The sequence below is a fragment of the Falco rusticolus genome, chromosome 5, assembly GCF_015220075.1.
Source record: "Falco rusticolus isolate bFalRus1 chromosome 5, bFalRus1.pri, whole genome shotgun sequence".
NCBI classification, from domain to species: domain Eukaryota; kingdom Metazoa; phylum Chordata; class Aves; order Falconiformes; family Falconidae; genus Falco; species Falco rusticolus.
In genome coordinates this window covers 67291072-67316714 of record NC_051191.1, presented here as the reverse complement: position 1 = coordinate 67316714, position 25643 = coordinate 67291072, and the positions used below count along the sequence as shown (strand labels likewise).

Here is a 25643-nt window from a genome sequence, read left to right as displayed (position 1 = left end):
GGACAAAACATGGCTGTGAGGAGACTTAGGAGACATTGCTGCTGTGGTCTACAGGCAAATGAGGCTCAAGACACAAAGGGGGATAACCAAAGGTGCGTACTTTTTCAGTAAAAAAAAATATCTCTTTTTCATACATTTTTAGTGCTCAGTGTTGAGTGACACTTTCTACCTTCCTCACCTGAGCCTGGTGCCCACTGCCTGAACAGAAATCCCATGCTCAGATGTGCTTATCTGCTCCTCCACTTCCCCCGCCCTTAGCTGTGTTGTTCATTCCTTCCTTCCCTATTGATACACACCCTCAAGCAGAAAACTGTGTGGGTGGATGCTGGATGTGAGCAGGCACCTGGAGAATGCCTTGTCAGAGCTGGGAGAGAGCAGTGTGCAGCTCCCAGACAGAGGGTTTTTCTCCCTCTGTGGCTGTGAGTGCCCCTCTGAGAACAGGCCTGGTGCTGAGAAGGCCTGACTCTGACTACCTGGTTGTGGGAGCAATTTTCTGCTTGTTAGTGTGCCAGTGTCTGTGCCCACATACACAGCTCTTGGGAGGTAGGACATATCACAACAAGCACATGTTTGTGTGTGTCTATGTACGTGCAGATTTCTCTTGCACCCTACATGTTCAACAGAGCCATGCCTATTTTGTCTTTCTTCTCATGTCTCCTATAAGCACACACGCTTCTATGTATCCTGTGAGTGGCTGTGAGCCTATGTGGTGCCTGTCCCACAGTACAGATGGGAATGAGTGTGTGTGTGCATTGTGCAGGAGGTTTTCCTCCTTTATTTCAGTCTGCCCCAACGACGGGTGTCTGTCATGATGCACTCTTGCTGAGCGGGAATTAGTGCAACCCCAGGAAGGTTTCCATATTCCTTTGGTTCTCTGAGCTGGTGAGTGGGGAGAGATAAGAGGGTAGCTTTTCCATGAAAGGATGCCATACTTCCACTGTTAACACAAATTCAAGGATCTCCATCAAGGCTCAGGAGTGAGTTTGCTCAGGCAGTTTCCTGGGGTGAGGAAAGGATAGGATGGTATGTCAGAGCATGTGAATGCATGGTATGCACAGGCACAGACTGTGACACTGTCGGGTGGTGAAGGATGTGGGTGAGCAACTTATGTCTAGCTATAAGGAGATCAGCATTCAGGAGAATGGCCTGCTCCTTACGGGGGCCTCCTGGGTATACAAAAAGTACATGGGCTTGAAATAGTTCTGCTTACTCTGTAATGTCACAAAGAAGATATCCTGGGCAGTGTGGCATCCCTGGGGAGAGTGGCTGGGAGAACAAGTCTGCCCATTAAATTTATGCACGAGAGCTGCAAGATCTGATATTGAAAATCCCAGGCCTTCTTCAGGGAAAACCAACAGTGTACCTTCTGTATTGTCACACAGATCTCCTGGTTCACCTTTGAAGAGCACAGGCAAAGTTTTCTGCTAAGTGCAAAGGTCATATGGTCAGGACTAAAGTCAAGCTAAGCAACAGAGATTCATAAAATGCACCTCCACCTGGACACTTTGGTATTTGGCAAGGGATAGTATGGTGTCCACAGAACAAGGACGATCTCAGCTACACTGACGTGACTCCAAAGCCACTGGACTGATTTTGGATTCACTCCAGAGGAGCTGGGAGCTGAATGCGGCCAGAAAAATGCAGCTCACACACTCGCATGAATGTGCAGATTTCAGTAAAGATGGCACACACAATGCAGGAGAATGTAGGATAAAACAGTCCAGCCACGACAGCCCTCCTGCACTGCCTAGACTGTAACTCAAATATACTTGCACACACTATTCTTCCACTAACAACAGCCTTTCATCACTTTTCCCCAGGATTCAATTTATTCTCCACAAATCCCAATAGCAGTACAGCATCTCTGCTGCTGAACACCTGCAGGTGTATCCCATGTACTGCAGCATGCAGCTTTTACCCAAACGTGCAGCAGACAGCTCCACTTCTGTATCTCCTGAGCCTGATCCCTGCTGTTTTCTTTAGTGTTGCAGGGGTGTTAAGCACGGCCAGCAAATGCTGCGGGATTCCTCACGTCCTGCTGGCTTTCCCTCTGCCCACACAGCCAGCTGCCCACACACACTGAGTTATTACAGCAGCACCGCATAATGAAGCACTCTCCATTCCAGGGATTCCACCCCCTCATTGTGGAGTGGGGATAGGGAAAGTGCCATAGCAGCACAGCATCGATGTGTTCCCAGGGGCCTGCTCCGAGCCGGAGCACTGCTTTCTGAAAAGACAACACAAGGCCAGATAGACTATGGTAGATGCTGCTAGAAACTGGGGGCTTTCAGCTCTTGGTTCAGGGGAGCGATCAGCAAAAAGGATGTGTGCACATGTACGCCTGGCCTCAGCTCCATGCCCTGTGGGTTGGTGCCCACATCGCAAACCCTGTGACAGTAAACTGGCTCCTTGCTAGAAATTGACAGGGAAACCAACAACTAAATATCTGCAGAAAGCTCAACGGCCTTCCCTCTGGATGGAGGTGCACTAGGGTGTCACAAGGGGAGCCATGTGTTCCTTAGATCCTGATCAGAGAATAAAAAAAAAAAGGCTTCACTCCCCAAAGCTAACAGGACAGTTCCTTCCTGCCCTGTCCTCCAATTTTTTGTCAGGAAAACTGAGCATTACAGGTTACCACACATGATTTCATCAGCTAGTTTCAAGGGAGCAGGGGAGGCTTAGCTAGCAAGTTGTGTTTCAGAGCTCCACAGTAAGTCTATCCCACAGGGACCTGCAAGATGCAGTGAACCCAGGTCACTGAATGAAGCAGAATGGCAAAGCTGCTTCCCTAAAACAGACCTAGCGCTGCTAATCTATCACATGAATGTGTGTGCCAGGCAGACTGAGGGAGGAGGAGATGCTGGGAAAAAACATTTTCACTCCTGCTTTATCTTCACATCAGTGCTCACGTCAACTGTGCAGGAACCAAAGGAAAACACGCTCGGTGGAGGGACTCCTGCTACGCATGGCTGAGAATACTGAAACAGCAGCAGACACATGAGTGCTGTGTCCCCCCTCCAGAAGTGCACCTGTCCCAACACAAACACCAGAATATCTGTGTGGACCTGGAACTATCTCTATCATAATCAACCCCCACCTGTGTCTGGCTCCTACCTTCTCTCATTCCAGCCTGCTTGTGTTCATCAGGCAATCTGTGTGCTCTTTTGATACATGCACATGAACATGACTTTGATATATACACATGAACTCACCTGTTCACAGCCTGATCTCAGAGCTAGTAAAATGTGCTCCTTGGTTCTGTGAAAGTGCCAAGCCTATCTGCTCTAATAACACTTCGGTTCTGGATGTGTTCTGAGCCCAGTCCTAAAAACTTCTCTTACAGGTTCCTGCCTCCTGGAGCCCACAGCCTCCATAGTTCACATATATAAATCCCGTGCATAGCTCCTTGTCTGTGCAAAACTTCTGCCTAGGATTGCATAATAGTCCTTGCTCTGACCAAAAGGCCCATGCTAACGTGTGGCAAAACATTCTTCTAGTATGGGTGCGCTACATCCCCAGCACCTTCATCAGGGGACTCAAATAGAAGCCAAGACAGCGTAAGATGAGTGTGATGATGAAGGAAAACCCAGGATTTCTCATGGCCTGTTTAGATGAGAAAAGTCTCATGGAAAGGCAACAAACAAATCTAAAGCTCCTTATAGGAGTTCAGCTGCTTTCTGCCAATCCAAAATAGACTCTGTGTGACCCCTGAAGTTAACCTCTTCTGATGGTAATCTCTGGGCTGCTCTGCTTTTGCTTTCACGTCTACAGCCTTTTCACAGGATATCAGACCTAGATGTGTGAGAGACTGAGATGACTAAACCTGGTCTGTCAGGTGAGAATCTACCCAAATACCAGAATGAAAATGACAGCCAGAGCACTCAATCTGGGCTAACTAAGCTCAGCTCTACCTCTGTCTCCCTCTTTACTTGGAAATGCCCCATATTGAGTAACCAGGGCTGGGTTTACTGTCCCAGCTATGCTTGTTCCTTTGCAGCAGAGTGGAACAGGGGCCTAGACCCCAGACTCAGATGGTGGATGCCAAATGAACAGCAATTCAGGACAGCATGGACCCTACTCATGGGGTACTAGGCTTGCTCCTCTGTTGGGCAGAAGATCCAGACAGCACTTGGAGGACTTTAAGGAAAACGCTTCTAGGCAGCCATTTGCACACCCATGTAGTCACACTTTTGAATATGAAAGAACTTTCCTGGAGATGGATCTAGACCAAGAGTCTGCTATCACCTGTTCCTGTGAGGCATGAAATAGGCTGGTGAACACAAAAGAGGACACTTACATATTAAAGAGGTTCAGCCCAATGCGGTAGAGGCGCTTCCTCATGGTGTCTGTGGAAAGTGTGGGAGACTTGCAGCTAGCTGGGTTCTCGCAGTGGTACCTTGGGAGGCTGAGGATCATGGCCTGAAGTGCTTCTTTTGAGGATACCTCAGAGGCTGACTTGGCTGAAGTGGAGGTGCTGCTGCTGCTCAGCTGCTCTGAGTTGTCTGCATTCTCAGACTCAGAGCCTTTGCTTTGCCCCGTCTCATTGCTAGCATCAAACTGGAGCTTCTGCACTGCTATCTGCCCAGGCTCAGCACTGCTGTCTGCTGTGCCATTAGTACTGACATTCACCTCGGTGAAAGTGTGGCTGTTCTGGAGAGCTCCGGACTCAGGTAAGCTCTCTGGAGCAGCTGGTGGTTCACTGGCTTCTCCCTCCCCCTCTCCTGGGCTTTCTTCAGCCTTGGTAGCTTGAGAGAGCCCCGCCTGAGCATTGCTGCTGAGGCAGTTTGCCATGGACACCGAGGTAGATGATGAGACAGAGATGTTCTTGTTGTCAATCTGGACTGTGACATCTCGAAAAGCCATCATGAGAGTGCTGCTGCTCTTGGGTAGGGTATCTGGCAGAAGCCCTTCCTCCTTCTCCTTGTCCTGCAGCTCAGCTTCTAAGTCTTGGTTTGGCTGCATGGAGCTAGCACTGAAGGTCTCCCTTATCTGGTATGAGCCACCATCTTGGAGTGAGCACATGGTCTTCAGGCTCCAGGTGCTGAGAGCATCATCAATAGACTTGGCCAGGGACTGAACTTGTTCCGTGAAGGAGTCCTCCAACTCTGTCAGTGCCCCACTGATGGTGGCTGGCAAAGATGGGGACCTCACCAATGGGATGCCTACAAAGTTGTACCCCTCCACCAGGGCTTTCTCAGCGGAGAAGCTCTCTGAGTTCTGGACCCGGACTTTCCTCAGAGAGATGCGGCGTGGCATGCGGCTCTCCAGCAGTGAGTTGCGGATCTTCTCAAAGTTTTTGCTGAGCTGGTACTGCCGGAAAGCAGTCTGGATGGTGCAGGCTGCCCTGCGAGATACCAGGTGACCGCCGTATTTGTGCTCTAGCATTTCGATCTGAAAGACATAGAAACAGGAATGTTATTTTTTGCTAATTGACTTCTGATGGCTTTCTGTTACCCCAGTTCCTATGCTGATTAGTCTGTAATGACTGTCAGAGGAACGTCAAACACTGAATTAGCTTTTTCCTGCACTGCTGTGTCCCTGATTTCAACAGAAGCCCCCCCACCTTTGGGCATGGCTGGCTAAAGCATCAGTACTTTGAGCTTCCTCACAGCTGTAACATGACCATGCCTCTTCCTAGAATGGCAGCCATACAAGCTGGAGCCTGGAGGTGCCCTTTCCTTGTAGACCCACTTCTGTTGGCCTTTAGGGCAAGCTCATCACTGCAAATACAGTGTTCCAGCAGTGTGTCTTCCTGCTCCGAAGACAAAGCTGTGCTCTGGTAATGTCAAGCATCATCCCTTGTCTCAGGGTGTTACTAATGCTCCTCTACTCCTTAGTCACCTTAGGAAATATTCTCAGGGAAAGGAGAAACCATTCAGAAAAAGGGAAGAAAAGTTAATTTTTAAATGCAGAAAATGTTGGCTTGATCATAGGAACTGTTGAGAATCACCAGCTTGCATAGAAGTTAGTGGAGGCTGGGTTTGTTCCGTGTCTTTTAAAAAGCACTCTGAATCCCAAAGTGCCTGCCTTTCTGATATCTGAGTTTTTCAGGTGTCAGCCAGCAGCGAAATGAAAACTACCCAAGAAAAGAAAGACTTTCAGTTTTGAATGGTAAAAAAAATATTATTTTAAATGTTGAGACAAAATACTAAGAAGAAGTAGAAGGAGGATTTCCTCCTTCCTGAGAGCTGATAACCACAAACACACATGTAAATACATAGACTCACAGCTAAGTAGCACCTCAACAGGCTTCAGCAAAGCAAGTATGTATGGTAATTTCTCTTACGTAGTCTAGTATTTATACTTCCTGGTAACCCCTTCACTCTTCCTCTGCAGCTGGGCCTTCACAAGCATGCTACAGGAGAATGTTAGATGACTTTGTTCCAGTGAGTGACTGATGGAGGACAAGGGGGACAGTGTGAAGATGATGGTGGATGATGGGACTGAAGACGAAAGAAGAATAAACTTGGAACTACATCCAGTGAGGTTTTGGCTGAACTATGAGCTAAACTCTGCATTTTGGCACTTTGTAGGGCAAAGCACATGCGCAGACTGTAGTGTATATATGTGTGTGTGCAGATGTGGAAAAGCCAAAAAAAGGTGAAGTGCAGCACTGAGAGTGCTGGTAAAATCAGTCCTGAATTAACAAAGGATTCACTACATCATTCATGTGGTGAGTATGAGCTCATTAGCAGATCTACAACTTGACCCTCGCTATGCCTTGCTGGCCCAGTACTCACAGGATGAAGGACTGAGCTCACAGAAGATCTGAGTTTAAGTGCAAACTGGTTTTGTAGTCAAAGTGAGACTGAGGCATGAGCCTCAGCTTGCAAAGTCATGTCATTGGCTTCCTTCTTCTTTTCCTTTTTTTGTAACACTACATGAGTTGCAGATAAAACCATCAGTGAGTGATCTACGTACAAGTGAAGGCCTGGAATGACAGCTGTGAGAAGTGCAAATCACCTCTGGCATCTTTCCAGTACTAACTCCTCTGGAAGTAGGGGAAGACAATATGACCTTGGGAGATGATGGGAACAGAGGAACAACATGACCCCAGACATTCTGTCCCTGCACTGGCGTCATGGCTGCTGGAGTAAGTACTGAAGGCCTTATCCACAGGCACCCCATCACCTCAGGCAGCAACAGGTCCAGGGATCTTGCTGCAGTGGATGGGAGGCTGCAGTTTCTGGAAGGAGGGGGGAGGGGTGGGGGGAAGAGTAGCGCACATCCTTTCATATTTCTCTCTCTGGAAATGAAGTAGGAACCCTTTGCCTTGTACTCAAACGTAAGGTTTTCTGTTTGCCTTGCCCTTGAATTGATGTCTGTCCAAAGCAAGCATCAAAGCCCAGCAGTGAGACATGCTAGCAATTTGCTTAGCAATGGGGTAGGCCAGTGCAGCTGTAGAAGCAGCTGGCTCAGACTTCTGCTTACTCCCAGTTTAAAGAACATTGGCCTAGTACTTGCCCTGCAGCCCTCCCAGAAACATTCTGCAGAACTGGTGCTAAAAATCACCCACACAATGATCATGGATTCATGTACATTCACCACAAGACCTGTCAGTAGGTTTTTTGGATAAACAAGGCCTCTGCTTATCCCCATAGTTTGATGTGGCAAGAAAGAGGAATACAGGGACAAAAAGAGATTCTGGGTAGCAAGCAGAAGGGTTTTACTTGGGTTCTTTTTCCTTCTTTCCAAAATGACCATCTTAAATCCCACCATAAAACCAGCACTCCTGACACATCTCTTCAGAGCTGGCCTCCCTGGAAAGAGACTGAGCTATCCCTTGGCTCTTCCCTTCATGAGGAAGGCTCATGCAGATAAATGCAAATTAAACCAGTAACCTGCACAGGCCCAACCCAGACAGTTATTACTGACAACTGACCATGAACACTTAATATAATGGTCAGGTTAATGAAAATGTAGAGCTAATTGTGTTGGGAGGGAAAGAGGAACAAATGGGAAGGACAGACACAGGTATCTGAGGGACAGAATAATAGTAAAATGCAAAATAAGGCAGAAGGAAGAGCCTTACAATTAAATGAGGTTTCCAAGGAGGTGACAGCCATTCTGAGAACATGAATTTCATATACCTTGATCTTATTAGAGGCCAAGACAAGATGTCACTGCTTATCTGAAGTAAAAGGCCAGTTTATCTCATGCAAGAACAGCTCCCAAAAAGGCAGACTTTAATAATTACTAAGAGGAGAGATCCTTCTAAAAGTCTAAAGGAACAGCGCAAGCTGTCAGTACCTTGATGAAACATTGCCAGCTTTTTGCAGTCCATTATCTCAGTCCTCCCAAAGGGCTAAGGCATTAAGGAGCAGAACAAGATGTAAAGTGAGAGGACTTCCAACCTAGCTTGTTCTCCAGCTCATACCAGGCATGCAAGGACATGTGCGGCATGTGGTCCGTTGCTATCCGGCCCTGTCCAAAGCAAAGGCAGTCCTACAGCTCTTGCAGCTGGGATAACAAGGACCGGAGACTGGTGCAAAGGATGCTTGAGAAGACTGCCAAGGCTAGAAGCAGTACGTCCACAGATAAGTGCCCTCCCCACCTTTGCTTGGTAGGAGTGGGTCTCTGTCTCTCTCTCCTTGATACAGCCCAGCCATTTACTGTCTACTGATGTCTGAGACATGCTACCAGGTTGAGCTAACTGACACTCCAGAGGAATTAAAGATTTCACACAGCTGTGGCCTGTTTTCTTCCTCTCCAGAGGAGGAAAGGGCATCCATTAGCACCACAGCAGTCACAGGTAATGGAGATGTATGTCTGGCTTGCTGGAGGAACCTTCTCTTCCCATTCGAGAGGCGAGAAAGGCCAGACATGATTGGCCTTCTCTCACTCCTAATAAACCCTATGAATCACAAGTAATTGCCTACTTAAAGCTACTCTTCTCTGGGGAATTATCCGACAGCCGGTGCCAAAGCAAGAGAAAAGCAGGAGGGGGGCTGGGGAGATTTCAAAGAATAATTAGCTTAATACATTTCTGGGCCTCAATATGAACACTCAGCCTGAGCAATTCAGGCCTTGTGGCTGAATTAGAAATGGCTGGGAAATATCCATTGCCATGAGGGACTGCACATGAAAGGAGCTTTAACAAGGTCAGCCTAAGGCAAGCCAAAGTGCCAGGCCTGGATATGGCCAAATATTTGAGGTGCACACCCCACGGCTTTGTTGCCCGTAGGCATAAATTCAGAAATCTGCCATGAGAGAATGGGCCTGATCTTATTCTCAGTTAGCACTGGTTCTCCACTCAGGTTGCCACTGAGCATGGCGACATGCCACCATGTTAACAAGGAAAGAATCAGGCTCAGTGACAGCATCTGAGTCACTCAATTCAATGCATGCATTATAAAAAAATAAAAAGACATACAGAGCATACATGTTCTCTATCACCCACTCTTAACGCCTCTCCCTCCCACCAATCTTTCACAATGGAAGGACACTGCTATATGGGCCATGCGTTAATGGGACATTTCCCTCCATCCATGGGACATCTACCATCCTTCAGCACTGCAGAAGTGTAACGACTGAAAGCATGCTCCTCTTTCCTGTGATCCCCTCCATTTCCCCAACATTACAAGAGTCAAAACATAGGGGAACTTCAGCACTTGGGTTTCCTCTCCAGCCTCCCAGCATAGTGTACTTCTGCTCTGTGTGTTGTCAGCATGCTCTGTTTCATGGGTTAGAAAACAAGGAGAGCCATTCCCCACCCTGCAACCCTCTAGTATGATGCTGAGAGGCAATGGCTGGTAGATGACCTACACCTCCAAGCCCTCCAGAGGAGGCTGTACACTATTCTCCTTCCCCAGTCCTCTCCCAAAAGGTAAAAGTGACTTCAACTACACTGTAAGACTAAAAATGTCTCCTTCCACCTGTTTTTCTTACTCTAAGTTCTATTAATGTCTTACAATTTTTGCTATGACTAGGAAACTACTGGGACAGTGCTGTGAGGGTCCTATCACCCTTATTCCCATTCAAGAGAACTGCCTTACAAGTAGATTGATAGGAATACTTAAGAAAACACATACTAGAGTGCAAGACTGGAAGAATTAATACTCTTCACTCCTTGAAAATCTCCCCTTCCAGAGCTGGAGGCAATCCACTGAGGACATCCATCAGGCTGGAGGAGCACACAGCACACATACTTTAAGCCCCTTTTGCTGTGAGAAAAGTGGTTTCACCTACGACAGGCTAAGTCCCTGCAAGGTCAGTACTGTGAGGCACTAGAATTTAATGAACGAGCAGTTAACATGTCTCTCTGTCTCACATGCATCCAGGGCAGGTCTGGCCTCTGCTGCAAGAACAGTGATAGGACAACATGGCCTTAAAGCTAAAATAATGCAGGACAGACACTCCCCAAGACAAATCGGAGCAGCTCTAGGACATCAAGAAGGCTTAGCCCATATATAGCAGCCAAGATCTCGCCCACCCTGAGGATATGTCGCATTAGTTTGTGAAGCCAGTTAATTAGTCTCTTCCCATGGTCTGAAGCAAGAATTCCATCTGAATTGAGTATGCAGTATTTTGAGAAAGACAGAGCTAAAGAGCCACGGTCTCTTTTCTGCTTGGGAATTTATTGGGCTATTGATCTGACATGCACATTTAGGGACAGCAGCAAAGCCTTGAGGGAAGTGGCAGAGAGATGTTCCAGAAGCAGGAGCTTCTTCTGTGGAAACCTCATTAGCCAAGACCCTTCATCTGGAATAGCACAGTTCCCACTGAATCCTCCCACTGAAAGTAATCTGGACACTGTCACTAATGTTTGCTTGTCTTCTTCATCTCACATACTGCAGGGTCTGCATATCAAACAGCCTATGGTTGAGCTGCCATCCCAGGGAAGTCAGAAACGATTCTTTAGGTTTTGTTTTGCACAACAGCATTCCTAGGCTGTAATTTACAGAGACACAGGGTAGTGAGGGGCATGTTCCACCTCATTGCCTTTGAGTGAGGAGGCCAGCTGCTATTAGCCCCTGTTCTGCGATCCCCTGCTGGGAGCCTATCAGGACATGCATCTAGAGATGGATACACTTGTGCTCTGGAGCTAGGCTGTAGCCTTGGGCACAGGAGGCAAGGCCTGCAACTTCAAGAACTGAATCTTTTTCTCTCAGCCTGGTAAACCTGCCTGTCTCTTCAGCATCCATCGCTGGATTGAAGGCAGTCATGGTACCAATACACAAATACCATGATAAGACACAGCGCAGGATACTCACTGAGTAAACCCCACTTCCCCTGAAAGCTCATGCTTTGAAGAGGCTATCGTGGAACTGCACTGGGGGCCTGCCCAGCGTGATCCAAGAGGGCAAGATGGCTCTCAGAGACCTCTCCCATGAGGGTGGTCTTTTGGACAATCAGTTGCTGTGAGCCCTACAGGTACTGTACGCTTGTGAGCAAGGCAGTATCTCTGGATGCCGCAGCTCTTGGCTGCCCACAACCTGTCTCTAAGTCTACAGTCACAAGTGAGTATCTGGGTCCATTTTGGACCACAGAACCCAGGCAACAAGGAGCAGAGCCTTGTGAGAAAGGGTGTTGCAGTCAGAGGTGGGGAAGCTACTTCCTCCATCAGCCCCACAGAGCCAAAGGGCCAGGCCTGCTCAGGCGGGGCGAAAGCTCAAGGTGAACAAAAGGCTGAAGTATTTGCTGAAAGACTCCCACCACAGTGCCAATGCAGTCCCACCCACCCCGTCCCCTTCTCCCACAGCCTGAGGAGGAAGCCTCTGTACCTGTTTATTCTTTAGGTCAAGGGAGAGCTCATAATCGGAGGCAGCTGCATGGGAACACGAGGCCGTCCCTTTGCTGCGCTGCACTCTCACTGGGGAGCCCGTGTGGTGGAGGCTCGCCTTCTGCACCAGAGGGGAACACCCCGCTGCCTGCTCTTCTTGGAGCTCCGCATGCTGGGCTTTTAGCGTCAGGGTGTCGGACCTGCCTTCCTGGCCACTCTGTCTGCCGGCCTCCTTCGGATCCTCCGTTTCACACCCGGCTTTCTTGCTTGTGGAACCGCTGGGATCGTCACTGTGAACAAAACGCAACGTTTCGCTTTTTTTATTTGTTTTTATTATGTTTTGTTTATGATTATGTTTATTGTTGTTTGCTACAGTCATTCACTGAGCTGCATTTTAAATGTTTAGGAAGCCTGGGCTGTGAGGGGTCTCTCTCAGTGATGGATCAGGACTCTAGGTTGATGCAGCCAAAGCCCTGGTCCCTCTCTCCCTAAGAGCAGGCACCTGAGCTGCACACACTGCATGAACCAGTCCTGTGAATCCCGGAGCTGCCCGGCTGCCTCTGCTTGAGGTGCTGCAGTTAGAAGTGAGGAGCCAAGGAGGGTGTCATGGCCTACGGACATGTCTCCTGCTCTCTGGAGTAGCTAGCAGCTGGCAGTCACCCCTATGCCCTTGCTGCCTACTGCCCAGCATCTCCTTGTGCATCCCAGAGTCCCATTTGGCATGGGGCCTGGATCCTAAGGATCCAGTTTTCCCCTGGAGTTTCTAAGGGCATGTGGGAATTGGGGCAGTGGCAGCTGAACGTTGCAGGGTTTCCAGAGGAACTCTTGCAGAGCTCAGGGTATATAAATGCAACAGAGCCAGCCAGCCCTGAGGTCCTGACTCTTCAAAGCATGTCTGCAACACAGCCATAGCAGGCTGCAGAGCTTCCATGAAAGAAGCCATTTCTTTCTGACCCACAGATTGTTGTGCCACTGAGATCTTGTGGAGCAAGGAAAACACTTTTCTCCTGTCAGCCACAGCAGTAAGTGTGTGAAGCCAGGGCCTGACAACAGTGCACTCTAAGAGAGCTGACACGCTGCCCCAAGCAGGATGGGATTAGCGTAGGTCTGATCCATTGAAGTCCTGAGGAAGCCTGTCGTTAACCTCTCTTGCCAAATATTTTCCAAAATCATCCAATTTCAAACAACATTTTGGTATTCTGGGGCAGTGTTTGAACCATGAGAGTGTTTGTTTGTTGTTATATTAGTCTCCTTCCAAGTGGCTGCAGAGGAATAATATATGTTTTCCAAGAGTGTCCTGGCCAGTCTGCATGGACTCTGGGTTCTACTGCACCGTGTACACCAGATACAGCTCCACTGGTTTCCAGCGGCTGAGTATTGAGCTGACGGCAACATCTAGTTTGGAAATAATTACTACAGAACCAATGCATTTAATTTCATTGAAACCAAGGATATGTACTGCCTCCCACATTTAAACACCATTAAATTATTTAATTCACTTCCAAATCCCATTTTTTTCTCTTGGATTTGGTCCACATACGACCAGTTCTGCTATCATCTAGATAACAAATCATTTTATGATTGGTGTTGGTGTCAGAGCAAAATCAGGGAAATTAGATATGATTTTCTGTAGTGCCCAAATTACTTTAGAAGCATTTAAGTCTCATTTTCGAAAGTGCTGTAAGCATTTATGAGCCCAAGTCTTCTAACTGTAAATAGACTTTGCCTCCTAAGCCTCGGAGCACTTCTGCATACTTACTAGTACTTCAAAAGGAAGTTTATTCTCTCCAATGGCAGCTCTTCTGTTCAGTAGATTTAACAATCAAATTTAGAAATATTCCCACAGTTTCTAAAAGGGCTCCAAATCAGATTAGTCAAAGACAGTACCACACCTTCAGAACTAAGAAAGATGAAGGATTTAAAGGTAGAAAGTTTGTCCTTTTATACACATGCATGTAGTCATCAGTTAGACTTAAAAAATAAATCCACAGAAGAAACCAGTCTCTTACATAAATGCTATATAACTAACTTTATCAAAGCATATTAAGATGACATTTGCATAACCATCAATCAGGAAATACTACCATTAAAATGAGCCATAACACTCTTCTTTTAGGTAGTATACCTTACAAAATCTTTCCTTGTTCTATTCTTGATACTATATAATTGAATATTTTTTGCTACACCTGAAGATGTACATGTGAAGTACCCATTTTTAACTCCATCTCTTCTATGTCCATCCACATTGCAGGAAACATCAATAAAAGGCATTTCCCTTACATCTCTCACTGTAACATTTTTATTGTCAGACCCTGTTCTATACATTCTCATTTTAACCAGCAGAGCAGTAATTTTTATCCTCAGCTCAAGAGGTGGCCAGGTGACATAGATTTGATCATGTTTTCATTGAAGTGCATGCCAAAAGCCTCACAAGTATTTCAGTGGGAAACAGACTGTGCCCTACAAAGCAACTTCAGCTAGACACATAAGCTCTGATTCAGCAAGACACATAGCACAAATCGCTCTGCTGAGTCAAGGCCACAGTGCACGGTGTGCTATGCAGACTTTCTTCAGGGCAGATCAGGGCCCGAGGCAGTAGACTAGGGAGCTAGTTGACTTCCCTTGGAGCATGAATGGACTCTAAATGCCAGCAAATATTCCCTGACATGATGGTCCTCTAAACACTTGCACATATGCTTAACTCTGTTTTTCTGAGGACCTCCACTGACTGCTCATGGTAGAACGTGAAGTGTGGGCCTAAGAGTTTGCAGCGTTCAGCCTCATTGCTCTGTAAGGCTGTACATCACCTCTAGTATATGCTACCTGTTTGGCTTTCTGTCGCACACAGTTTGGAGTCTAAGTGCGTAACATTCATAGTGACAGGATATCCTGCATGCACTGCTAATATAGAGGAAAAACCAGCAGGCTTTGGAGGATCGCAGAATAATCTAGGCAGGGAAGGAAGACTGGAAGTGTCTATTCCAACTCCCTGCTCAAAGCAGAGCCATTTTCAAAGACAGATAAGGTTGATCTGGGCCTTCAGTCAGTCAACTCTTTAATATCTCCAGATATGAAAATTCTCCAGGCTTTCTGGAAAGCCTTGTCAGGGCCCTTAGTGCACTAGTAGACCTTAGTGGCCTGACCACCCTCACCTGGGGTCCCCACAAGTATCCCCTCACAGTTCCCCCTTTTCAGCCCAGCCCAGATCAGTCAGTCCCTGCCTCAGCAACGCTGTAGAATGCTGGTCTCCAGCTCTGCCACAGCCTTCCCCTGTGCATGGCCATGGACACACTTGATCTGGATTCTGACACGCAGGCTGACTCCCCAGCTTGACCTTGGACCTGCCTCATCACCATGGACCTACCCATTGATGACTGGGCTGTGTCGGACCCTAGGTAACCCTCCCTGGACCTGATTCTTACCCTGGCCAATGAGGCAAAGGGCGTTGGACCAACCCAAAATGCTCTGAAGCCCCTTTAACCTCAATAGGCATTTAGGTTATTCCTCAAGACACAGGAGGGCCCTAAGACTGCAAGCACTAAGCGCACCCGTTCAGTCACAGATGTGTGCAAAGCACCACCAAGCTCAGTGTTCCTGCTCACAGTGCATAACATAACTGAAGCCCCTAAAGTCACTGTGCTAGGATAAGGATGTAAGCTAACAACACGTACACATATAACCTTGCCTTTCTCCTCCATGCATGCTCTGAGCCCAGTGAATACAACCATACAGAATGTATTGTGCTTATACATGGAATTTTCTGAGGGTCAAAATTCGGTCAAATCAAAACCAGATTCCACTGAAGCACTCAAAGGCATTTTTCAGCTAGATGTTTCTATGCTAAATATAAATTTTTTAACCCCCTGCTGGTTTGGCTGTTGTGCTGTTCGGAAAGCAATAGCAAATACTCTTGCTGAAGTGGGAATAGTTTCTACATGTTCTTTTGTGAAGAAAAAAAAAAAAGTGGAACCAGTTTTACTTAATGGGGAAAAAATCTCCAAAAAGAAAAGACAAACTGCTGTGGTTTAACCCTGGCTGGTAATTGAGTACGACGCAGCCACTCGCTCACTTCCCCCTCACCCAGAGGGATGGGGAGGAGAGTTGGAAAGGAATGTAAAACTCGAGGGTTAAGACAAGAAAAATTTAAGAATTGCAATAGAATAAAAATGAAAGAACAATAATAACAATGGTGACAATAACAGTTAGAATGAAAAGGGGGAGAGAAAGAATAAAATCCAGAGGGAAAAGAAGGAACACGAGGTACACAACGCAACTGCCCACCACCCGCTGACCCCAAGCAATGGCCTGCCCGCACCGGTCAACCCCCCAGGTATGTATATATATACCAAGCATGAGGTCCCATGGTATGGAATATCCCTTTGGCTAGTTCATGTCAGCTGACCTGGTTATGTCCCCCTCCAGTACCTTGTGCCACTCCAGCCTTTTCACTAACGAGGCCTGAGAAACCAAAAATTCCTCGACTTAGCATAAATATTACCCAGCAGCAACCAAAAACATCAGTGCGTTATCAACATTGTTCTCACATCAGAGCCAAAACACAGCACCGAACCAGCTACTAAGAAGATAATTAACTCCATCCCAGCTGAAACCAGGACACAAACCTAATTCACCTTTGGGCAAGGGACCAAACCTAGGAAATTTCAGCTTCAGCTGGTAAACTTCAGTGACTTAAAAGCAATGGAAAAAAGGGGTAAAGACAGGGTTTGCTTAGCAGCCTGAATGGTACCATTACAGCCCTGTGGTTCCACTTAGCACCCTCTATCCCTCCCAGGTTTACTCCCATCTTGAACTTGTTTCTGAGGAAGTCTTATGGGGAGGCCTCTTCTCTGTTGTCCAGTAGTAGTGACAAATGAAGCCCCCATATGAGAGACAAAACACACTGCTAACGATCAAAACTGATGCTGCAGTGAAATATAGGCTAAAATCTTAATGAACCTGTTTTTTTCCCTCTGTCCTGAGTGACACAGTTGATGTGCATTGGTAGACAACAGATTTTGTTGATAAGTGAAGGCTCAGGAGCTATTATAATCATAATAACAAAAAAAAAACAACAGTAAGAAAAGTAAGTAGGGCAACGATAGATATTACAGCATGGAAGATCTCTCGGAAAAAAATGTTACAAAGTAAATCATAGCAATCCACTTGCTTTCTCTTGGCCAGTGACCAATCAGTCTCCCTGGCTGTGGGATAAAGGAAGGGAATGGAAGGGAATGGAGCTATTGCATGTTGTTTCTTGGATGAGAAAATTTCTCTAACCACTTGTAATAATTAAAAGTCCCATGCGGAATCTAAGGTGTGAGTCCCAATGTCCTGGTCAAACCGCAACTAGGTTAATTTAGTTCTGCATCCCAGCATCACCCCTGCAGTTTCAACTGCAATAAGTGTTCTTTAATTGCTGTCCTAAAGTATCATATACCACCATCTTTCACAGTTTTCACAGCTACTCCTGCATGATAAATGAAGCAATTTTCTGCTAGTCATGCAATCAGGTAGGGAAGGTTTGTAATGTCTTTGAATTCTGTTTGATTGGAAGTTGTAATATTAATGGAAATCACTTGCAATCAGATAAAAAAGGAAAACTAAAAATTCAGCTGTTCTGTTGTTCCTAGATGTTCCTATATTATTTTTATGACCCATAGCAACTAGCTTAGTCATTATTACAAATAGATGTGATCTACTGTAGAAAACATCTCTCAAGTTTCAGGTATCTCCTGCTACTTTTGCACTGCTGACTTGTATATGCCTGCTGCAGACAGAAATCAGTTTTGTTAATAAAGAGGGTAACTACAGACAATCCAACTCAGGACTTATATAAAACACTGTATCTAGTCTAGCATTTCCAAACAGGGATATCAGGGTTCTGAACTGAACCCTAGTGTTTGTTTCAAGAAAGCAGGATGGTGAAAAAGCTCTCACTGAGAAAATTCAGCTGGGCACCCATAAATATTTTTGTCCAGCATAGGTAAGTGAGATTTCTGATATTCAGCTTCTATGTGCAGATTTCTCAGGAAGATTTTCTCTAAGGAGTACACTGAGGGAAAGATGTAGGGAGATGATAGAGGAGAAATGGTATTATGTAGAGGTCTTTTTATTGTTTCCTTTTTTCTCACTTCCAGGTATTTTGGAAACCTAAAGCCCAAATCAGTGATAGTAAGTACATTATCAAACCAGAGAAGCCCATCAGCCCATTCCTAGTAGTATCAGCTCCCCAAGTCTGTAGAGAGTTGTCATATCATACTCTGTCCTGGGAGAAATTTGACTGCTTCTCAGTTCCTACAGCATCAGGATGGTGCACTTTCTTGCATACTCCTTACCACCTCCTTGATGGTGGAAACACACACCTGTGCTTCTAACTGCCTGCTGAACCATGGTTATCTGTTGGATCTGGACTGTCAACTTGAACGTTCCCATATCTGATGACTCAAGAAAGAACATGCAGCCCCTTATCCCCCAAATATTTCAAGACAATTTCAAGCTAGACCTGTAGGCAAGAAAACAGAAAATGGATGCTCTAGACATTACATTCCATTGCACCACTGTCAAATACCAGATTCAGTTCATGGTCTACAAGTAATTTTCAGAGCTCTCAGAAAGGTGTTTACAGGGTAGCCGAGTAACTAAACAGGGCTCTAGGGCCAGGAGAACTACTCAAGGACAGTAATGTTAGTCCTGTAAGAAATTAAAACAGCCTTCTCACTGATCACTCCAGAGCTACACAGTTCCCATGTGGTCAAGACACAAAACTCATTTCTTTGCTCCTTCTCTCCTACAAGAAAAAATATTGCAGATAAATAAGAGCAATAACAGAGTAACGAAAATAGCAGTGGCTCTTCTGGACTCGGATAGTGGTATAAGAAATCAGACACTCAAGAAGAGGATGCTCAGATGCCCTGCTGGAAGCTATAGTGGTTATGCAATCATCTAGCTAACTGGACAGGAGGAAGCTATGGATGTCAGGTGTTAGCAAAAGTACTACAGAGGCTGGTCTCACCTCCTCTTTGTGTCCTTGTGTTACTCCAGGAGAAGACCACACCACTGTTTTGTATGTATAACTTACCAAATGCCTTCTTCATGGTGTTCAAGGTCAGTGTGCAGGACTGTGACCTGTAACTGAGGCAAAGACTACATGGACTAGTTGTGAAGGACCACAAAAATTTATGAATCCGTTTCACAGAGGTCCTTTTGAGGATCAGTTGGTTATTGTATATATGCTCTAAAGTGCTGTAAGCTATTAGTATTATCATGGCTTTAGAGCTATGTGAGACTTCAAAGCTTCAGAGATGCCAGGATAAAAAATCCTTACAAAGTGCCATATGGAGAATTAGAAAAAGAGGTCACTAGCTAATGTCAAGAGAACAGAGTCCAGATCCCAAGTCTGCAAGAACCTGTGCTTCCTCTGTCTTAAGACATTTCAGCATTTCCCCTGTCCTTTCTCCTCTCCCTACTCAGAAAAAAATATAAAATCAATTGCTGAGTTAGCAGGTTCCAAAGTGCCTTTTCAGTTTATTTTATTTTTATTTCATTTCAGTGTTCCCTAAGGATACCCATAACATATGGTGAATGGGCTGATCAGAATTTGATAAGAACATGGCTGAGACAGGCTCGGTAATATATTATGGGATCTTTGCAAGGTTCAGAGATTTCTAACACGCTGGGGGTCTGAGTCCAAAAGAATTGCTTCTTATTTGCTTTTAAGTTCAGGTTTTAGAGTGACTTGGAGGCAGTGTTCTCTGGGAGCATGCTGAAAATGATGGAAGGCAAAAGTCTCTCCTGCCAGAGAGACAGAAAACTTGGAACTTGATCTTGGCAAATCATCCCCTGCCAGCCAAGCTGCAGCTTTCTCAGACAGTCTCCCCCAACAGAGACAAATATAGGAACACGATTCTGATTTTGTCTACATTCACGTAACACCTTGCAAAGCAGTGGCATCAAGCCATCTTCTCACACTAGTTTTACCCGAGAGGAATTAATGATAAAGCTCATTACCCATCCCAGAACATATCATTTGTTTCATAAAAAGGCTGGCACACACACCTGTAAAATAGATTTGACAGTACAGTAAGGTAAATATATTGGAAATCAATTATATTTAACATCCTTTAGCACAGACTGAACCAGGCAACATCTTTTCAACATTACTTAAAGTGGTTTTGGTGGCATGTATATTGAGCTGACAGAAAATTTAATAATAGTACCAAATGCCTCATGTCCCGCACAGTCCAACACGCCAAAGCCAGGGCCTCCACTTCAGATTTGGTGTTTAAACATGATCCCCATGTGCTGTGTAATTTCCACATTGTTGTGTTGTTGTGCCTTTTGCTACAGAACAGCACTACAGGAGCTAAACTTTTCTGATGCACCCTGTGCCCTCACAGTGCAAAGATGATTATCCAGGTGTCAGTCTGGGCTGGCTGCGTGTCTGAGGTACAGGCTCTTTATGAGTAACTTCAGCCACCTGCAGCCTAGGATCTCTGCTTTTTTCATGGACACAATAGGCTCCTCCAGAGGGTGACTTGGAACAGCCGAGGCAGCTCCCACTGCATGGGAAGTGGGGGTTGTGGTACAAGGCTGGCTGTGCTGGGTGGTGTGGTTGTCACACAGATTTTTTTCTTATAGTTCCTACATGTGTCTGGGTGACACCTCAGAATGACATTTGGGTCACCTCTCTGGCATGACCCTCTTTCCTCCTCCCTTCCCAGTCATGCCTCCTGTTTCACCATCTGCAGGAGCACAGGGCTCGGTACTTGATGCCCCAGGCTGGCTGCTGTTCTGTCTCTGCAGGCTAGACTAGGAGGTCCCACAGTCTGTCCACTGCAGAGGGGGTTACATGTGGCTGTGTCAAACAGGGCACCTGTGCTTATCACTGAGGTGTGAAAAGCACCAAGCAGACAGTGAAGGCATAGAGGGGCCCTGCTCTGCAGGGTTTAATTACTTTCATTTTAACCCCAGACCTCTCTTGCCTCTGCAATGTTTGGTAAACACGACCTTTTAGAGAAGGAAAAAACAGATGGCATCCTGCATTAGTGTAACTGCCTGCTCAGCACCCCGGGAAAGAGAAACTTGGCTTCTCAGCAGCAGTCTTTCTGCCACTTCGACTCAGATCTCTTGGCTCCTCATCCCTGAGGCAGGTTTGAACATCACCAAATTCGCTGACAAAAGCCTGCCGGTGCAATCATGCAGAAGATAGAATTTCACTGCTAAAATGAGATGAATTCAGGGCTGGGAGGCAGCAGAACCTCTACAAGGCAAGGAAGCCTTGCATATCCCCTCAGCCCGTTGCTCTCCTATTACAGCTGCCTGTGAGCCGGGTGAGGGACACAACTTTTGACATTTATAGACCTAGGCAAGGGCTTCTGTGGTCATCTTTTCCCACCTGTTGTGACAGACCCTAGGTTGGACTGCAGCTCTGGGTTCCTTCCTAAGGGACCTTACCCTAAGGGATCAGGGTAATTGATTTCTGATGGCAGTGAGTGAGCTTCTTCACAGGAAGATCTTTGTGTAACCCAGATAAATTTTCTTTCTGTTCTCTAGTATCTCAGATGTTTCATCTCTTATGATCACCGCAGCCCAGCAGAAGACCGCTGCTCATGTCAAACCAAGCAGAAGGAAGCCCGGTCTTCCTCAGCATAGAGTAACACAGCCTCAAATCACCATCCTCCATATAGACAGTCCAAACACCATTCACCAGACAGGAAATCAGATATGATCCAGATTTTAACTTTGGCAGTATGTTCAGATCTAGGATTTTGGGTTGGCCTACGGCAGAAGACCAAAACAAAACCAGCATGGTTAGCATTCCTTCCTCCTTTCTCCAATCCAGTGGCCACCCCCACAGCCTTATGCAGCAGATACAAAGATCTGCTTTTCCAAGTTCTAACCTATTTTGTCACTGCTGCTTCACTCTGATCCATTTCATGTCACTTCTCTTCCCTGAGGCCTTCTTCCCTTTTCTACATTCCCCCTTTCAGAAAACAGGGTGACTTAGTAACTTACACATTTGGTCATACAAGCTCATATACCCCTAGGGCCACTTAAACTTTTCTTCCCTATGAGGAACGAAAACTATTCCCATACTTCATACTCAGACATGGACCTTTTGGGGCAAGATCATTAAGAAAAATAGAAGTTTGCCTTGAAACAACCAATCCTACAACATGTTTGAGCAAACTATAGCTGGTGCTGAATGGCATTATGCCAGTGGATTGCACCAAAGTCAGTGGAGGATCTAGCCTAATACGCTATTTTTTAAGACAATCTAACATGCTTATCAGATCCACTTGTGCTGTAACAGCACAGCAATATTTTTCACAATGCCATTCTGCACCATCCATTTTTGTGCATCTTGACCTAGCACTATCACATTAGTGTATTCTGGGAAATCTCAGGCATCTGTTGTATCTCGCCAGTCATCCCCAAAGACATGCAATAGAGTATCAGCAATGTGTACACAAGGTAGCCTATCCCCATCTTCCCTCTTTCCCCAAAAGATGGAATGAGAGAGATTGCAGTCAACCCAGATACACAGGCAAAAACAGCAGCGTCATAACCTGTTTACAGGAAAGCAGCAACATACCAGTGGGGGACATGACATCGGTGACACATGGCTCTAGTCACTAGACAAATACAGATCCCAGTGGGACGACGGTACGATCTCTGTGTGCCAAGAACCAAGGTGCCAACCAGAGATGGTTAGAAGTTACTAGAACACACTTCCAAATGGTGTGGCCAGTGTTACGTTTCCTCAGTCTCAGAAGCAAAATCTTACTGAACTCAGCTCCTGTTTATGTTTTGATACTTTTCTTCAGCATGATGTTTTCTCACAGAAGATGACATGGTTTCCAGCTCTTCTGCAGTTTCTGAACAGGCCAGCTGACAGTTTCAAAATCTTCCAACTTTTTTACACCCTCTCTCTTAGCTATCTAGCTGTTTGCAGAGCCTAGATAGAGTGGCCTGAGCAGCTGTACAGTGTGCACCTCTTCAGCACCTCAGACTCTTCAGTTCTTCCTGGAGCATAAGAAATTCTGCCAGGGCCACATGTGGAAGAATGAACTCTGGACACAGACATGTTTTTCCAAAAGGAGCGGTTATTGTATTTGAACACAGAGCCTGCCCCATGGGAGTGGTCAGAAGATGAACCTGCATAGCAGTGAGTTAGTGTTGCAGAGCACAGAAAAGATAAAAGGCCTTTGGATTGACATCATACTACAAGAAAAAGTGTAATAAAAGGTCACAGCCTCATTGCTATCACTGCCAAAGAATACTGGCATGAAAAGGAATATTCCAGCCAAGGGACCTGCTCATTTATCTCCTGTTCACATGTTCTTGTTCCCTCCAGTTTCTTCTTTCATTTACACTATTTTTTAGCTTCCTGCTTTTCCTGCTCCTCTCCTGTCATTCTCCTTCTCTGTATAGCATGGTTGCCATCCATTTTCCTTACAGTAGCACTGTTTTATTCATTGGGATGAGTCTGTATCCCTTTCTTTCTCAGTGGCTTTTTCCATCTCTTTGCCTTCTCTGTCTCTACCTTGTAAGCCATGAACAAGTGTGTGGACAGAGGGTCCAGAGAAACCATCCGTCCAGTTCAACAGAACACACCTTAGTGTACAAAAGATCTGCAATGACCCAGTTTTGGGGGTGAGTGCATCTTGACTAATGCAGATCAGGTCAGATGGTATCAATAGAGGATTAGAATGAAGGGTATGAGCTCCACCACAGTCCATCTGCTATTACTTCATCAACTGTCTGTGCCTGTTTTCTAGTGCTAGATACAGGACTATTTCCACAGCTGGCATAGCCTCTTCTCATGCATCTCTGTGGTGTTATCTCACAGAAAATACAGGATACAGTAGGTGTTTATGTTGCATTCCACCAGTACCAAGAAGTTGCCATGTTACCAGCACGGAATTCTTTGCAATATAGGAGAAAGAACGTGAGGATCATCTGCAAGCCATGAGTGATTCACCTAGTATTAAAGCAACTAACTGATCTCAATAACTGCTGAAAGTGGCTCCCACAACTGTAAACCTGGCCATGATTGATTGTCTTTCACTGACATTACCAGTGCTGTGGCCCAAGAAAAAGCAAGCACTGCCACATGTGGGAGAAGAGCACCTGAATCCAAGTCTGAATTCCTCAAGTGTAGGACTCATGTAAACAACAGAAGAAACAGGGGAACAGGAAGGACTGGAAGACGTAATATGTGGCCATGTAATGGCTGGATACAGCTTCAGGCTCTCAGAAAATATGTCTGACAGGTATCTTTGCAGTTTCAAAAACGGATACTTCAGACAGGTTTTCTTTGGCCTCTCTCTTCTGCTGTCTTCCTGCTTCCTGAAGAAAGGTGTTGATACAGGCGAATAAAGCAAACAATGTAACAAGGTGATTCCAGTTTCTGCCACATTTTTTTCCCTGTTGAACAGCTCATCTATTCCTCACTATACTTCCCCACCCTCATGTTCTACAATCTTGCCTGAAAGTGGTTGCACCAGCTGTTGGAGAAAAGGAGCAGAGAAATGCCTGTGTGGGAGATAGTGCCAAAATGTTCTGGTGGATCCCTTTAGAGGACTGACACACTGCATCTGAAACTCACCTCCTGTTTCTTTGGAAGCTTCCAGAGCCATTCCTTCCAGGTCATAGTACCAGAAGAATTGCCAACTATACCTCCCTGCAAGAGATTCCCAAGGTTGTTGGTAACTATGATGTTAAGGGTATTCTCTAAAAACTTTTTTGCTTACAATTGTGTTTCCATATTTCCCCTAAATCTACATGCACTGAACATCTTTGTGGTTGTGGACCTAGGCTCCTGCAAAGCAATTAAAGCTGCTAGTCCAGACTGTACAAAACACCCATAAAAAGCAAGGAATCTACTCACACTCAAGTTTAGGATGAGTTCAAATCTGGGTCTAGACATCAACTCATCCACATCTCTGTGTCAGACTAAAATCTAAACTCTGACAACTGTGAGCCTGGGGAATATTTATGTGGACTTTACTGACCCATCCCTGCCTGTTTACAGCATCCCTACAACCTCCAGTTGTAGTATCTTGAACAGGATTATTAAGTCTACAGGGAGGAAAGAGTAAGAAGTAGATAAGCTGTTAAGAAGCAGAAAAAATCCTCTCTTTATGCCTGTGACCTCAATAAGGAAAATAAATGAGAAAAGGAGCACAAACAGGATGCACTAACAAAGCAGAAATGTTGCTCAAACTTCTCTTGTGTGTTTTCAGAAACAGTGCGGTGGAGGACTTTAGCATGAATGAAAGAAGTCAGACTGAAGAACTCTGTATATAAAGTTGTTTGTGCTCAGAGCACACAAGGCACAGGCCATGGGTGTAGAAGCTTGCTTTGCACTGGCATGTCCAGGTGCTGTAAGCCTGACCTGGAGTGTTCTGCATTAATAATCAGAGAAGAATTCATCCTCCACGGTCTACTAATTGTAAGAGCTTGCACTTGACACTGCTAGCTGGGGGCCAGTTAGTCAGAGTTGTTATGCTGTTTTGTGTGTTAGGTTATAGATTCGATTTGATACAGACTAGAACCATCATGTTTCACACCTGGGCCAGGGCCACTGAGTACCTCTGAGCTGTGAGGAAGCACTGACCTCCAGATTATATATCCAATATCCTGAGAGCAATCCTAAACCAGAAAGGCTAATTTCCCATTTCATGAACTGGATTTGCATTCTTTCTGTAAGGCAAGGTCAATCTTTCACAAGTTCAGACAAAATGATGAGTAGCTCAGTTGTTTTTCTGTAATGCTTGAAGAGTGATGGATACTGGTGGAAAATCATCATTCCCCACCTGTTTGTCAAGATGCTTCAGTGGTATCTAAAAGGAGAATCAACTTGGGGAGCGGTTCTCATCAACTTCATGGGCTTCACCCTTAAGGGTATTGCATTCAC

General features: G+C 45.7%; 1 protein-coding gene across 5 annotated transcripts in view; it reads right to left on the bottom strand.

The window, feature by feature from the left end:
* IQSEC3 (IQ motif and Sec7 domain ArfGEF 3) overlaps positions 1–25643 on the bottom strand; it is a 106952-nt gene that overhangs the window by 29271 nt on the left and 52038 nt on the right. For all 5 annotated transcript variants that reach the window (XM_037389484.1, XM_037389481.1, XM_037389486.1 and 2 more), the window contains exons 3-4: positions 11724–12012; positions 4298–5391 (exon numbers count right to left, since the gene is read on the bottom strand). In XM_037389484.1, coding sequence (XP_037245381.1) covers positions 4298–5391; positions 11724–12012 — 1383 coding nt within the window. The remainder of the gene's footprint in view (positions 1–4297; positions 5392–11723; positions 12013–25643) is intronic.